At 44.3% G+C, this 15,908-nt stretch overlaps 1 protein-coding gene across 31 annotated transcripts in view; it reads right to left on the reverse strand.

The window, feature by feature from the left end:
• The window catches only part of adgrl2a (adhesion G protein-coupled receptor L2a), a 485,081-nt gene that overhangs the window by 100,052 nt on the left and 369,121 nt on the right, over positions 1-15,908 (reverse strand). For 22 of the 31 annotated variants that reach the window (XM_043698637.1, XM_043698657.1, XM_043698666.1 and 19 more), the window contains 4 exons: positions 13,566-13,669; positions 10,856-11,041; positions 10,601-10,639; positions 610-793 (listed from right to left, as the gene is read on the reverse strand). In XM_043698637.1, the coding sequence (XP_043554572.1) occupies positions 610-793; positions 10,601-10,639; positions 10,856-11,041; positions 13,566-13,669 (513 nt within the window). The remainder of the gene's footprint in view (positions 1-609; positions 794-10,600; positions 10,640-10,855; positions 11,042-13,565; positions 13,670-15,908) is intronic. The other 9 variants (XM_043698647.1, XM_043698659.1, XM_043698661.1 and 6 more) reach the window with 1 other exon arrangement.

The raw sequence follows: 15,908 nt of genomic DNA on the forward strand, positions 1-15,908 counted from the left end.
AGGGTGACCTGATAGAGATTTACAAAATTATGAGGGGCATGGATAGGATAAATAGACAAAGACTTTTCCCTGGGATCGGGGAGTCCAGAACTAGAAAGCATAGGTTTAGGGTGAGAGGGGAAAGATATAAAAGAGACCTAGGGGGCAACTTTTTCACGCAGAGGGTGGTGCATGTATGGAATGAGCTGCCAGAGGATATGGTGGAGGCTGGTACAATTACAATGTTTAAGAGGCATTTGGATGGGTACATGAATAGGAAGGGTTTGGAGGGATATGGGTCGGGTGCTGGCAGGTGGGACTAGATTGGGTTGGGATATCTGGTCGGCATGGATGGGTTGGACCGAAGGGTCTGTTTCCATGCTGTACATCTCTGTGACTCTATAACCCCTCAGCCTCCAATGCTCCAGGGAAAACAGCCCCCGCCTGTTCAGCCTCTCCCTGTAGCCCTGGCAACATCCTTGTAAATCTTTTCTGAACCCTTTCAAGTTTCACAACATCTTTCCGATTGGAAGGAGACCACTCAACAGGAAGGACAACCCCAGCTCTGGCTCCCCCCATGCCTTGCCTGGTCTTGACCTGTGCTAAGATAACCGGAGCAAAGCCACTCACCTATGTTATCAGTGGGCACCGTGACGGTGGTTGGCTCCATGAGGTTGTCGGCCAAGACGAAGGCACCTTCTTCCAATGTATCGAGCAGCAGCGTCGCTGCGTGGGCCTGTTCCGTTGCATTCATATCCTTCCACGACTGCAGAGCTTCCGGTCTCAGCAGATTGTCAACGGTGTCTACAATGGCCTGGTGTCACCGGGGGTGGGGGAAGGGGAGAGGAAGAGCAAAAGGTTTGGCATCATTACTACCCTGGCTCATCCACAAACATACAGTCAGGTTAACATGTCAAGCCTTTCCTTCTAGTGGGGGGAGTCCTGACAGGATGTAAAAAGGATGTTCCTGATAGTGGAGGGAGACCACAAGAGTTGTTAGCCTGTGGAATCTGCCTCCACAGAAAGTAGTCAAAGCCAATTTGTTGCACGATTTTAAGAATGAGTTGGATGAAGGTAATGTGTTGGATGATCAGCCATGATTGTTATGAATGGGCGAGCAGGCCTGAAGGGCTGAATGGCCTACTCCTGCTCCTATTTTCAACATTTCAGGAGGCTCATGATTTTGAAATCAGAGGTCTGTTGTCCAGCACTGTTGGCCAAAATCAAACAGTGACAGGAATTTAGAAACTTGGCCATTCTAAAGATTAAGGAGGGTATGGAGTCTGTCAGCCAACCTCAAACCAGATCTTGGCAGATTCCTGTTAGGTATGTGCATATTAAGGGAGAGGGAACTAAGGTATCATCCTTACTTGGTCTGGCTGACGTGTGACTCCAGACCCACAGCAAGTGGTCAACTCTTAACTGCCCTCTTGGCAATTAGGGATGGGTAACAAATGCTGGCCAAGTTAGTGATGCCCAATTCCCATGAATGAGTTAAAACAAACATTTCAAAAGTCCTCCTGCCTCGTAACCCACAATCTGCCTTCTACGTTTTTTTTTTATATTCATTCACAAGAAGTACGTATTTAGTGTCATACAGCATGGAAACAGGACTCAGTCCAAACATGCATTAGTGGTGCTGGAACAGCACAGCAGTTCAGGCAGCATCCAAGGAGCTTCGAAATCGACGTTTCGGGCAAAAGCCCTTCATCAGGAATACCATCTGTAGTCATTGTTTTTACCTCAGTCCAAACGGTCCATGCTGAACATAATCTCAAACTAAACTAGTTCCACCTAGCTGCCCCTGGCCCGTATCTCTCCAAAACTTTCCATTTCATGTACTTATAAAAACGTCTTTTAAATGTTTGATTGCACTCACATCCACCATTTCCTCAGGATGTTCATTCCACACTCAAACCACCCCATATAAAAAAAATTATCGCTTGTATCTGTTTTAATTTCTCTTTTCTCACCTTAAAAATGTGCCCCCCAGTCTTGACATTTCCCATCCAATGGAAAAGATAACTCTATCTATACCCCTTATTATTTTGTAAACTTCCACGAGGTCACTTCTCAACCTCCTACACTCCAGTGAAAAAAGTGATCCAAAATTGGGCTAGGCTCACATTAAGTCTTTCTTCTCTGATCTTAGAGTCATAGAGATAGCACAGCATCCTTCAGTCCATTTGTCCATGCTGATCAGATATCCTAAATTAATCAAGTCCTATTTGCCAGTATTTGGCCCATACCACTCAAAACCCTTCCTATTCATATACCCATCCAGATGCCTTTTAAATGCTGTAACTGTACCTGCCTCCACCACTTCCTCTGGCAGCTCATTCCATACACGTACCACCCTCTGTGTGGAAAGGTTGCCCCTTAGGTCCCTTTTATATCTTTCTCCTCTCACCCTAAACCTATGCCCTCTAGTTCTGGACTCCCCCACCCCAGGGAGAGGACCTTGCCTATTTATCCTATCCATGCCCCTCATGATTTTATAAACCTCTATAAGGTCACCCTCAGCCTCTGACCCTCCAGGGAAAATAGCCCCAGCCTATTCAGCCTCTCCCTAGAGGTCAAACCCTCCAACCCTGGCAACATCCTTAAATAAATTCTTTATTAAGCAATACCTCATTTTAAAAAATGTTGTTATTTTCACATCCTTCCATGGTGACGCCTTCCTCCTATTTCTGACCTCACAGTAATTTGAGTTGAGAGAGTGTTGCTGGAAAAGCACAACAGGTCAGGCAACATCTGAGGAGCAGGAAAATCGACGTTTCGGGCATAAGCCCTTCATCGGGAATGGTCTGGTCCGAAACGTCGATTTTCCTGCTCCTCAGATGCTGCCTGACCTGCTGGGATTTTCCAGCACCACACTCTCAGCTCTGATTTTCAGCATCTGCAGACCTCACTGTCTCACAGAAATCCGAGACAACCATATCCATCTAATTCTGGCCTTTTGGGTATTTTGTTTGTAATTATTATTGAAGTTGCATGGGCCCCCAAGCCCTGGAATTCCATCACTAAGCCTTTCCATCTCTCCATCTTCCTTTCTTCTTTGGAGACACTCCTTAAGGTCTACATCTTCAACTAAGCTTTCAGCCAAACAGAGTGCACTGGAGAAACTCAGCAGGTCTGGCAGCATCTGTAGAATGAGAGGAACAGAGTCAATGTTCTGTGTGCAGAATGACTTCTTCAGAATTCAGAAAAAAAAGTCACCCCAGACTCGAAATGTTAACTGTTTCTTCCACCACAGGTGCTGCCAGACCTGCTGAGTTTTTCCAGCATCTCTGTGTTTGTTTCAGATTTTCAGCCTCTGCAGTATTTTGTTTTCAGTTGAAGTTTTTTAGCTATTTGCCTTCACGTCTCCTTTCCTCACGCCAAGTTTGCTTGCGGATATTGCCCAGCGCAAAAGAGGTTACGTTACACTGTAAAAATCCCAAGTCGCTATTGTTTAATGTAATGCAACATGCCAAGACTCTTCCAACTCTGGGAGGTTGTGAGAGGACAGCAGAGACAACAAGCAGCAGTTTAGAAGAGCTAGTGGAAACATGCAAAGATTTAGACTGAAAGGTACATTAAAAGATGGCTTTTGAAGGTGCTAAAAGATCAGAAGAGCGATGTCACCCTCGAGCCGGGACCGCGACTCAAGCAGATTGTGCTTGATCAGATTGTGATCTGAATTCCACTTTCCAGCTTGATCCCCACAGCCCTTGACTCCCTTTGTAAGGATGGCAAAAGTGAGGGCTGCAGATGCTGGAAACCAGAGTTTAGATCAGAGTGGTGCTGGAAAAGCACAGCAGGACAGGCAGCATCCGAGGAGCAGGAGAATCGACGTTTCGGGCAAAAGCCCTTCATCAGGAATTGGTGAAGGGCTTTAGCCTGAAACTTTGATTTTCCTGTTCCTCCCTTTGTAAGGATGACATCTTTTTCTTTGGAATACATCCTCGGAGAAATGGAAGGTCGGCTGCTGCTGTATGACAGAAACTGAACCAGTTTTTTTTTAAAACAGCTCAAATGTGGAACTCTTATGATGTTCATTTACTCATTATAGAAAGTCAGGGGAAGCTGGATTTGTTACCTTTGCAACAGGTTTGGATTTATTTTACGCTACATATTGTCAAAGAATGGAGGCAGGGCACTTGCACTTTGACCTTTGGGAAGTCTCCCAGCCAAGACAGGTCTGTGTGTGTTTCTCTCTCTCTCTCTCTCTCTTCCTCAGTGATTGGAAGGAAAACAATCAGCGAGACTCTGAACAGAACTTTGAACTCAAGCAAAGAGCTCTGTCCAACTGACCAGCTACCAAACATTATTTTTTGATGTGGGGGTGCCAGTGTTGGACTGGGGTGGACAAAGTCAGAAGTCACACAATGCCAAGTTACAGTCCAACAGGTTTATTTGAAATCACAAGCTTTGGGAGCACTGCTCCTTCATCAGGTGAGCTGGAGGCCATTACAATCCTGTCTGAAAGTAATTAAATTGGATCAATTTAATCAGTTACTCAGTTCCATGCTGTAATGTGTAGGCGTTGTAAAACAGTGAATTAAAGAGAGTGAATCATACTGTATTCCAGAATTGTGCAATTTAGTACAAGACGTTAACCTTTCTCTCCTCCCATCTTCACATTATCTGTCCAGTATTAACATAACCAGCTCTAGTAACAAGGCACTTTATGCAAATAAAAAAAAGGAAGATGATTTTAAGCAGTGCTTTGTACCTACAAGAATGATTAGAAAAAAGCTACCAAGGCTGCTGTCAGTATAAGATTAATTAGCCTAATCCATCTTAATATCCTCTTTCTGTCTAATTTCTTAGCCACGATGACCTTCCTACCAGGTGGAAGGTACTGAGATGTGGCATAACAGGTTTTTCTCCCCCTGGTCTAATCGGAGACTGAATAGTCAAAATGTTAATATCAATTCTACTCCAGCTATTAACTATGAAGGTGGAGAGATTGGTCTATTGAGGGCATTTTTTTGCTGTTACTCATTTCAACAATACAGCTCTGTGCTTATTGTCTGCACTGTGAAGGTACCCGATGTCATGAATAATGAACTTGTTTAAGATTACAAAAAACAATTTGGTCGAATCCCTACATCTTGAAGGCAGGCTATTTGGCCCATCAAGTCTAAACTGACCCTTCAACCCCATATACCCTACCCCTGCAACCTTGCATTTCCCAATGGCAAATCCACCCTAATCGGCCCATCTTTGGATTGTGGGAGGAACCTGGAGCAGCCGGAGGAATCCCATGCAGACACGGGGAGAATATGCAAACTCCACACAGACAGTCGTCCAAGGAGGGAATCAAACCCAGGTCCCCAGCGCTGTGAGGCAGCAGTGCAAACCACTGAGCCACTGTGATGATTTGGAATTTTTTTTTTGTAGAAAGAGCATTGATTATAAACACAGTATGTAAACTTTTATTTTATTTACTCACAAGGTGAGGGTGTCGCTGGCTAGGCCAGCATTTATAGTCCATCCCTAATTGCCCCAGAGGGCAGTTAACAATCAACCACATTGCTGTGGGTTTGCAGTCACAGGTAGGCCAGACCAGGTAAGGGCGGCAGATTTCCTTCCCTAAAGGATATTAGTGAATCAGATGGGCTTTTCCAACGATCAGCAATGGATTCACGGCTATCATTAGACTCTTAATTCCACCATCTAGTGCAGCAGGATTTGAACGCGGATCCCCAGAACATTATCGGGATCTCTGGATTAACAGTCCACCAATAATAAATCAAACAGGAGTATGGCGAATGTGATCATTCTCAACACCATTGTCTTGCCTTTTCCCTATAACCCTTGATACCCTGACTGATTAAAAATCTATCTCAGATGTGAATGTTTTTAATGACCTGGCTTCGACTGCCCTCTGTGATGAAGAATTCCACAAAATTTAACTCCCTACCAGAACCTCAACAGAGAATGGGTGAACCCTTAATCCACGGGTGTGGGAATGGCATGGCTTACCATTTCCGATGGGATAAACCCAAGCTGTTTTGATATGATCCCATTCTTTTGGATTTTGGAAAGATAGTGGGTGGGAATAGGTTCTTGCTTCTGAGTGGTCAATGATTGTCAAGTGAGGTCCCCACCCATCACGGTTATTAAAGCAACTGGAATCAACTTCACGGACAAGTGGAAGAGCTTTCAGATGGATCCATAGTATAACCCTTGTGGCAAGGTGGAAGTGTCCATATCTCTAAGCCAGGAGAGCCGGGTTCAAGTCTGACCCACTCCAGAGCTGTGTTGTAGCAGGGTGATTCGAAAATATCTGGGCAGAAAAGGTGTGAGACTCTTGTGGTGCTTATCTCTAAGCCAGAGGCCAGGATTCAAGTTTGAGGTGTGTAACGACAGGTTAATGAAGAAAACATCTACAACTATTCATTGAATATGGATTCAGAGTGGAATGAACTCAATGATGGACCAAATAGCCTTTTGTCTCACTTCTCATCTTTGCTCTTTGATTAAACAAAGGGGCCTTTGATAAGGTCAGAACTCTTAGTATATACGATCGAAAGGAGGAAGATATGTCTGGCTGTCGGTCATTATGGTTCGGGTTAAGGTGGGATCAGCTCAGTTGCCTTGGTGAAGCATGCAGAATGATCAGTTCTTAATTCTTTCACGAGGGCAGTCATCATTAGAAATCAAACAATATTACAGAGGCACAAGAATAGCAGCAGCACTTGACAATGTGATTTATGAGAGACGGACAAGAAAGGTAATGGAATTTTCCTTTTCTGTTCTGGAACATTCTACAATTCAGCCACAGTGCAGGCCAGGGCACAAAATGGAGGAAGGGTGGGGGAAGTGCAACATCAAAATCTTTTCTGATTCATGATTCCCCTTCAAGTTATGGTTTTCTGAACTTACTTCTTCCTGTCTAGGGACCTCTTACAAATATAGATATACAGTCCCAGGGATACCATGCAATTATTGATACAACTGCCACAGGCCTAATTCATCTGGTTGAAATTATTGGCATCAGTTCAACTTCAGACAACACTGCAGACAGCTGGCCTGTTTTTATTGGGAGTCAGCAATGGGCAAAGGCCCAATAGCCAGCCAATAAATAGTCGTATCTGATCTGACACTCAGACTGTCTCCCCCTCACCTTGGGGATTTCCTCTTGAACTCCTTTTGACAACCAAGAAATACCACACTTCAGCGTGACCGTTTATTCACTTCCATTTGACAAGCCAGAAGTTAAATACAGTAACACATGCGGCAAGGATATCATATCCAGCTATTTCCTCACCCCCATTAATGGAGCACTGTTGATGATGGAGTGTGTGTCAGACTAACATTAATAACACATATCCCTTTTTTTCCCATCAGATGTGGGTGTGACTGGCTGGGTTATAGAGTCCCTACATTGGGGAAGCAGGCCATTCAGCTCATCGAGTTCACACCACCCCTCCAAAGAGCATCCCATCCATTCCCCCCTGCCCCCCCACCATCTTATCCCTGTAACCCTGCATTTCCCATGGCTAATCCACTTGCCTGCATATTCCTGAACACTATGGGGCAATTTAGCATGGCCAATCCACTCTAATCTGCACGTCTTTGGACTGTGGGAGGAAACCGGTACACCCGGAGGAACACATGCAGACACGGGGAGAATGTGCAAACTCCACCCAGACAGTCACCTGAGGGTGCTACAGCGAAGGTTCACTGGGATTGATTCTGAGGATAAGAGGGTTTGCCTGGTGATGTGCAGTAAACTGGGTCGATTTTCATTGGAGTTTAGAAGAATGAGAAAAAGGTGGAGCATGCTCAAGGCAGAAGATATAGGAGCAGAATTAGGCCATTCAGCCCATCGAGGCTGCTCTGCCATTTGATCGTGGCTGATATGTTTCTCAACCCCATTCTCCTGCCTGCTCCCATAATCCCTAAACCCAACACTAATTGAGAACCTATCTATCTCTGTCTCAAATACACTCAGTGACTTGGCCCGCACAGCCCTCTGTGGCAATGAGTCCCACAGATTTGTCACCCTATGGCCGAAGAAATTCTTCCTTATCTCAGTTCTAAGGGTTGTCCTTTCACTCTGAGGCTGTGTCCTCAGGTCCGAGTCTCTCCTACGAGTGGAAACACGTTCTCTATGTCCACTCTATCCAGGTCTTTCAGCATTTTATCAGTTTCAATCCGATCCCAACATCCTTCTAAACTCCACTGAGTACAGACCTCAACCTCTCCTCAAATGACAAGCCCTTCATCCCTGGCATCAAACTTATAAACGTCCTCTGGACCCCCTCCAAGACAAGCATATCCATCCTTAAAAGTGGACCTTGCTCTATTTCCACTCATTGTTCATATGTTCTCAGGTTAAGGCTAAGAAAGTTGTTATAATTTTTGAAAATAGGAGCAGCAGTAGGCCATTCAGCCCTTCTAACATGCTCTGCCATTCAATATGATCCTGGATATTCCCTTCGCACAACTCATCATTCAAGATGCATGGAAAGTGTTTGAACTTACTATGTTTAAAGGATCAGTTTGAGCTCCCAGAGTTAAATCAGTGAACTCTCAGTGTATACTGCAGCCATGAGAAGACACGAGTTCATTTACGATGTAACAGGGGCCACATATCACGGTTTCAAGGTTTCTTTTGAACAAAAACTGAGATGAAATAGTGTCAGCTGGTAGCCTGGATGGAGACAGCGACACAGGGATCAGTGAGCGCTGTAACTGTGGGTGACACATTTTGGATTAACATTAAGCCCAAAGTTTTTGGTAGACGTTGAAATATCACAAGGAACAAGTCACAAGAGAGAAGCATCTTGTACTGCAAATTGCAGGCAACAATTGTTTATTTTCTCTTTTACTGCTGTTGCCAAAAATAGATAAATGGATCTTCATACGATGGTTCATCCAAACTGGCTGCCCCATTGAACTCCTTAACAATAGTGATATAATGTAAACTAATGAAGAAATCTCTTTATAATTGCATGACAATAAATGTACATGCAAGATGTACTTATAAACTTGCTTCAAACAGCAGTTATTACCTTAATCAGGAGGGAGGCCTCGTGGCCTTATCACTAGTCTGTTAATTCAAAGATCCAAGTAATGTTCTGAGGACCTGGTTTCAAATCCCACTACAGCAAAATAATGGAATTTGGATTGAATAAAACCCTGGAATTAAGAGGCTAACAATGATCATGAAACTGTTGTCAATTGTTGGAAAATCCCACCTGGTTCACGAGCATCCTATCGGGAAGAAAGTCTGCCATTTTCACCTGGTCTGGTCTACATGTGACTCCAGACCCACAACAATATGGCTGAATCTCAACTGCCCTCTCGATAATTAGGGACAGGTAATAAATTCTGGCTTAATTGGCAATGCCCTCATCCTGTGAATGAATAACAAAAATAAAACTGATGCATTGTAACACCTTGTGATTCATGTCCACACTACATGCTGTTTTAAAAAAAGTTCTCATTTTAAAAAAAAATCTTTCACAGGATGTGGGCTAGGTCAACATTATTACCCATCCCTTGTTGCCCACAGGGCAGTAAAAAGTCAACCACATTGCTGTGGGTCTGGAGTCATGTGTAGGCCAGACCAGGTAATGATGGCAGTTTCCTTCCCGAAAGGACATTAGTGAACCAGATGGGTTTTTTTTTCCCTGACAACTGATCCATTGGTAGATGGGAGTTCAAATTGAGGAACTGTTTTCAAGATGATAAAAGGTGTGGAGCAAAGAGACGTGGAGCCGATTCTGCCTCTTGTGGGGCGTTCGGGGACGAGAGGCCACAGTCTTAGGATAAAGGGGAGCAAATTTAAAACAGAGTTGAGGAGAAACTACTTCTCCTAAAAGGTTGAGAATCTGTGGAATTCGCTACCCCAATGGGCAGTGGATGCTGGGACAGTGAGTAAGGAGGAGTCAGACAGATTTTTAATTGGTAATGGGTTGGAGGGACATGGAGAGAAGGCAGGAAAATGGGGATGAGGAGCATATCAGCCATGATCAAATGGCGGAGCAGACTCGATGGGCCGAATGGCCTAATTCTGTTCCTATATCGTATGAACGTATGGTCATCATTAGACTCAATTCCAGATTCTTAGTGAATTCAAATCCTCCCACCTGCCATGACAGGGTTTGGACCTGGGTCCCTAGAACATTACCTGGGTTCCCGGATTAATAGCAACAACACCACTAGGCCACGCCTCCCCCTTTGCTGACAATTACTTTACCACAGACTGCTGCAAGTTAGATGCACTTCAAGAAAGAATTGGCTTTCCTCGCTCAGAGTCAAAATAGCTGTGATGTAGAAATGACGCTCGAAGCTTTCCCAAGCTGCACTGAGGGCAGACGGCCTCAGCCCAGGAACACATAAGGCATCAGCGTGAACCACAGTGAACGAAACACAGAGCAAGCGGAAAGAAAGCTCACCAGAGGATCTTTGTTCTTGCGTAGTTTGAGAAGAAAACGGTATTTGTACCTTCGGGGGCTGGGGGGTGGTGAGGGGGAGAGAAATGGTGGGCGGCATTGCAAGGCAGAGAGTCTTCATGCAACACATTTGCAAAGCAGGGGGGGAAGAGTCTCGAGGGAAGGGGCGGAGTGTTGCTTGTGCAAGCTCAACAAAAGCAAAAGCAACATCACAGTGGAGTTACCTTAATATACGCCCGACAAGTCCTCTCTCTTTTTTGGAGCTTTTCCAACGATAGGAGAGACAGAATTCAACACAGAAAAGAAACAACACAGAAAGGATTAGTAGGGAAAAAGAGGATAGCAGAAACTCTCCAATTGTCCCTGCTTCCCCCATGCCACAGCGTCTCAGGCGTGCATTAGGAAAAGCAGGTATCTCTTGCTACCAACAAATGGACGCGATACGATCAAAGGTGCTACTCCAGTGTCATTGACCTTACCTTATTGAAACTGCGACCCACGGTGTCTTTCTCACTGGGTCGTAGCTCCTGGAGCTGCGCATCCAAAATGTCAACGAGCTGTTCCATCAGCCTGATCGAGGAGCTGACGTCTCCTGCGTAGATGGGTCCCCTGGTGTGCTTGGCCAGTTCATTTGCCAGATTGGCAGCGTTTTCCCCACTCCGGATCTGTAATCATGGATTTACACACGCTCAGCAGGGTCTCTCAATCGTGACCAAGAGCATCCCAACACACAAGTTAGGAGTGCGCCCCTCGGCTCCGTCATTTAATACACTCATGGCTGATCTGATTACTCCACACTCTCGGCTCCACACCCCACCCCTGATAGACTTTCACTGGTTGTGTGCACGGCTCAGACCATTGTGGAAGCCAACCTCCTATCGGTGGACTCCATTTACCCTTCTCGTTGCCGTGGAAAAGCTACCAACATCATCAAAGACCCCTCCCATCCCGGTAATGCTCTCTTCCAACCTCTTCCAACAGGTAGGAGATACAAAAGCTTAGACACACGTACCAACACGTTCAAGACCGACTTCTTCCTTGCTATTAGCAGACTGCTGACTGGACCTCTCAAATTTCAAATCTGATGTTAATCCTGCTTTGTGCCCCTCCTGTGTAGCTGTAACAGTGTAGGCCTCACTCTTTCTAAGCACCCTATGACCTGCCTATCCTGCTGGCAAAACAAAATTTTTCAATGTACTTCGGTACATGTGATAACAATAAGTCAAATCAAGTCCCACTTGCATAATATAGAATCTATCTTTCTCTGCCTTCAGGATATTCAAGGGCTCTGCCTCCGCCAACTTTCAAGCAAAGAGTTCCCAAGACTCGCCACTGTCTAAGAGTGAACATCCCTGCTCCTCTCACTCTGAAGCTCCCTTACACCATGTCCCTATGCCCCATGAAGTGTTGTGATCTAAATGGACAGCAGCAAGCACAGACCCTAATTCGTAGAGACCTGAACCTGCCTGAGTGACACACAGTAGCTTGGAGGGGCTCTGCAGGAGGGCACTATTGCGTTCACACGTTTGTTCTGCTTCTCCATTTCGGATACAGCTTCCTCTCCACAGATGCTGCCAGACCTGCTGAGTTTCTCCAGCATTCTCTGTGCTTGCTTCAGATTTCCAGCATCCACACTATTTTGTTTTTGAAGATATCGTGGTATTAGAGGCAGTCCAGAGAAGGTTCTCTGGGTTGAGACAGATATGGAGGGATTGTCTTATGAGGGAGGACAAGGAAGTTAGGCCATTACTCATTGCAATGGAGAAGAATGAAAGACGACCTTATGGCAAATACAAGGTTCTTAGTGGGACTTGACAGGGGAGATGCAGAAAGGTTGTGGGTGAGTCTGGGATCGGGGGCATCACCTAAGAATAAGGGGTTGTCCTTTTAATACAGATGGAGAATAATGACTTTTCACAGAAGGTAGTAGATCTGTGGACTTATTTAACACAGAGATCTGTCGAAGGCTGTATATTCAAGGCTGAAATAGACAAATCTTTAATCAGTCAGGGAATTTCGAGTTTGTGTGAAAAGGCAGGAGAGAAGGCTGAAGGAGGGTCAGATCAACCATGATCTCACTGACTGGTAGAGAGACTTAATGAGCTGAATGGTCTACATCTGCTCCTATGGGTCTTATGAAGTTATCACTCCAAAATGACAACAATTTGGGAAACTGGTCTGTCTGGAGACAATGAAAACATTGTGAGTCCAATAAGAATATTGGGAACATGCGTCTGAAATTAGCTAAATGGCAACAATTTGAATGCGAGGCTTTCCTGTGTTAAAGTTGTTGGGCTGTTGTATCTTTAGCACCTTCCAGCTCGGCTATCAATTGTGTAATCCGGACCTTTGTATGAATAGAAAGCCTGAAAGGCTAGAGATCTCTGCTGTCAAGGCCAGATTTGCAAATGCTTAATACAGTTGAATTGAATTTCACATTCCTGACACATGAACAGAGGCACACCCCATTTAAATTAAGACTAGCATCTCAATTAAAATGGCATCTGACACAAGTTGAGAATTTTATATGAAGAGATCATCATCAGCAACTGGCTGACTGAGCTCCACTGGCAGAATAAATAATTTGGACATTTTCTCACCCATTTTTTTTGCTCCGTGCAAATGTAGAATTTCAAAACTAAATGACCCAGCGACTGATAGAGAGACGCAAATCTATTTAAAATTGCCTTTACTTGGCTCTGCCACACGGTAATCAGGGATGCTACACAAATACTCTTTAAATTCCCAATTATCTCCCTGTGCCAGCCCATAAGAAAACTAATATTTCTATCATTTCACAAGCCACAAATTGGTCGTCAAGGGTAACCAGACTGGAAGGTCAAGGCTCCACAATGTAAAGTTCAAAGGCCACCTGGCTCCTGAGGATAATTGCCCGCAATGTCTATTTGATCCTTTGAAACAGAAAACTTTGCCTTCTTAAAGCCCCGAAGGCGAGGATATATAATGACTATGCATGCAAGTTATCCTTTGAGGTCGTTGTACCTGCGAGGTATAAGTTTGGAAAATCTTTAAAAAAGGCATTGAGCCGGCACAGGGGGAGGATGTGTTGGGAGAGAGAGAAAAAGAAACAACGCATTTAGCGAGTTATATCTCCAAATTGAATTCTCAGCACTCGGTTTTAATTTCTGGTGGTTGGCATTTAAACAAAATAAAACCGCACAAACAAACCTTCTGTGCCACTTGGTTCACCCAATGTGATGTACAGTTGCTAAGATCAGGACCCTTAGGGTTCCACAATCCCGTAGAAACCATACAGAGATAAGAGGCAGTGCCTACAAGAGATGAAGCAGAACAAATTAGATAAACTTTCAAAGCATCTTCCCGTGCATATAAAACACCAACGGCGCATAAATAGTGGTTTAGTCATCGCAGTTAGTCACTGCTGATTTCTGTACCATACACCACCTCTGGCGAGCCACTGACCCAGACAAACGCCCACTATTTAGGAAAAGCCAACTGCTCGCTATCCAAATCTTCTCCCTCGGTTATAACTCATCCGGCCCACTTTTTGAAGATTTCTGCCACTTTAAAATAAAGGCTATAAAAGCAATCAAGTGCCCAGAAATACCTCATCTCTATTTCTCAGTACTTCTGACACACAGAATCTCAGACTCCCTCCAGTGTGGAAGCAGGTCATTTGACCCAACAAGTCTACACCGACCCTCTGAAGAGCATCCCACCCAGACCCACCCCCTCCATCCTATCCTTGTAAACCTTGTAAACCATTGCTAACCCACCTCTATATCCCTGGACACTATGGGGCAATTTTAGCATGGCCAATCCCCCCTAAACTGCACAATCCTGGACAGAGAGTGGTAGACGTTTGGAACACAAATGACTTTGCAGAGCACAAATTGTTCTGTTATGGAAGATATTGCAGTCGGTTTTAAAATTCAAGGTGTCCAAAGTCAACATTGCCAGCTAGGCTTGCATTTATTGTTCAGCCTGAACAAGGTATGGGATTCATGATTTGGAGATGCCGGTGTTGGACTGGGGTGTACAAAATTAAAAATCACACAACAGCAGGTTATTGTCTAATAGGGCTCCAAATAAACCTGGTGTTGTGTGATTTTTAACAAGGTATGGAATCTGGAGGAGGCCATTCAGCCCCTCAAATGGCCCCACCATTTTATAAAACCATCATCTACCTCAATCCCGTATACCTCAATCACACCTTCCCACAATTTCCTTCCTTCCTTTCAAATTTATTGACCTCTGCTTTGACTGCACCCTAAATCTGAGAATCAGCAAGCCTCCAAATGTGGGGAATCTCAAAGGTAGACAGCTCTTCACATGAAGAAACGTCTCAACTCGATCCGTAAGTGCTGCCTACCTCACTCAGAGACTGTGACCCCATGATCAAGAATCCCAGAGTTCTAGAAATCCCGGATACAGAAGGACAACAGCAACCCTGTCAAGCATCTCAAGAAATTCCGATGTTTCAATTAGATCACATTTGTATTCTTCCAAATCCAGGAAATATAGAGGAACCTTGATTATTTGGCATTGATTAACTGAACAAAACTCCTCCCTGCCCTTGTCCTTCAGATCATTGAGGTTCCTCTGTTTGTGTTCCCTTAATCAACAGCAGGGAAAAGCTTCATTATAAAACTTCTCACTCCTGCCTCCCATTGTCCTGAGGGGCACGAAGGGTGGATATCAGAGAGATATTTCCTATTGTGGGAGAATTTAAACCCCGAGTCATCGGTTAAAAGTAAGGGGCTGCCTCGTTTAAGACTGGGATGAGGAAACATTTTTTTTCTCTGAGAGTTGAGAGTCTTTGGAATTTCCTTCCTCAAAAGCCAATGGATACAGAATCTTTAAATATCCTGAAGGCAGAGGTAGATAGATTCTTGATGACCACTGGCAGTGGTGGAGGCTGGTACAATTATAACATTTAAAAGGCACCTGGATGGGTATAGGAAGGGTTTAGAGGGATATGGGCCAAGTGCTGGCAAATGGGACTAGATTAATTTAGGATATATGGTCGGCATGAATGACTTGGACCGAAGGGTTTGTTTCTATGCTGTACGTCTCCATGACTCTACCCTGACGTACTCATGTAAGATATGATTTGTTGAATAGCACACAAAACAATATTTTTCACTGAACCTTAGGACGTGTGGCAATAATAAATCAAATCAAATGAATTCCTTTGGTGGTAAGATAGGAATTCATTTGATTTGATTTATTTTTGGGGTAATAGAACAAAGTGCAGAATATAGTGATATAGCTACAGAGAAGGTGCAGAAAAAAATCTACTCTAATGTATAAGAGATCCGTTCATAAATCTGATAACAGCGGGGAAGAAGCTGTTTTGAAATCTATTGATTTGTGTTTTCAAACTTTTGTATCTTCAGTGAAATAACTGGGTTTTTGCAACATTTCCAAGGTCACTTTTACTGTTGCAGGGCCTTTCAACTTCCAGATTTCCAAAAAAATAAATTCAAATGCAGGTTTCAAAGTTGATCCAACACCTTCCGTAATTGCATTATGCTCCTTGGATGCAGA

The sequence above is a fragment of the Chiloscyllium plagiosum genome, chromosome 11 (assembly GCF_004010195.1).
Source record: "Chiloscyllium plagiosum isolate BGI_BamShark_2017 chromosome 11, ASM401019v2, whole genome shotgun sequence".
Lineage (NCBI taxonomy): Eukaryota > Metazoa > Chordata > Chondrichthyes > Orectolobiformes > Hemiscylliidae > Chiloscyllium > Chiloscyllium plagiosum.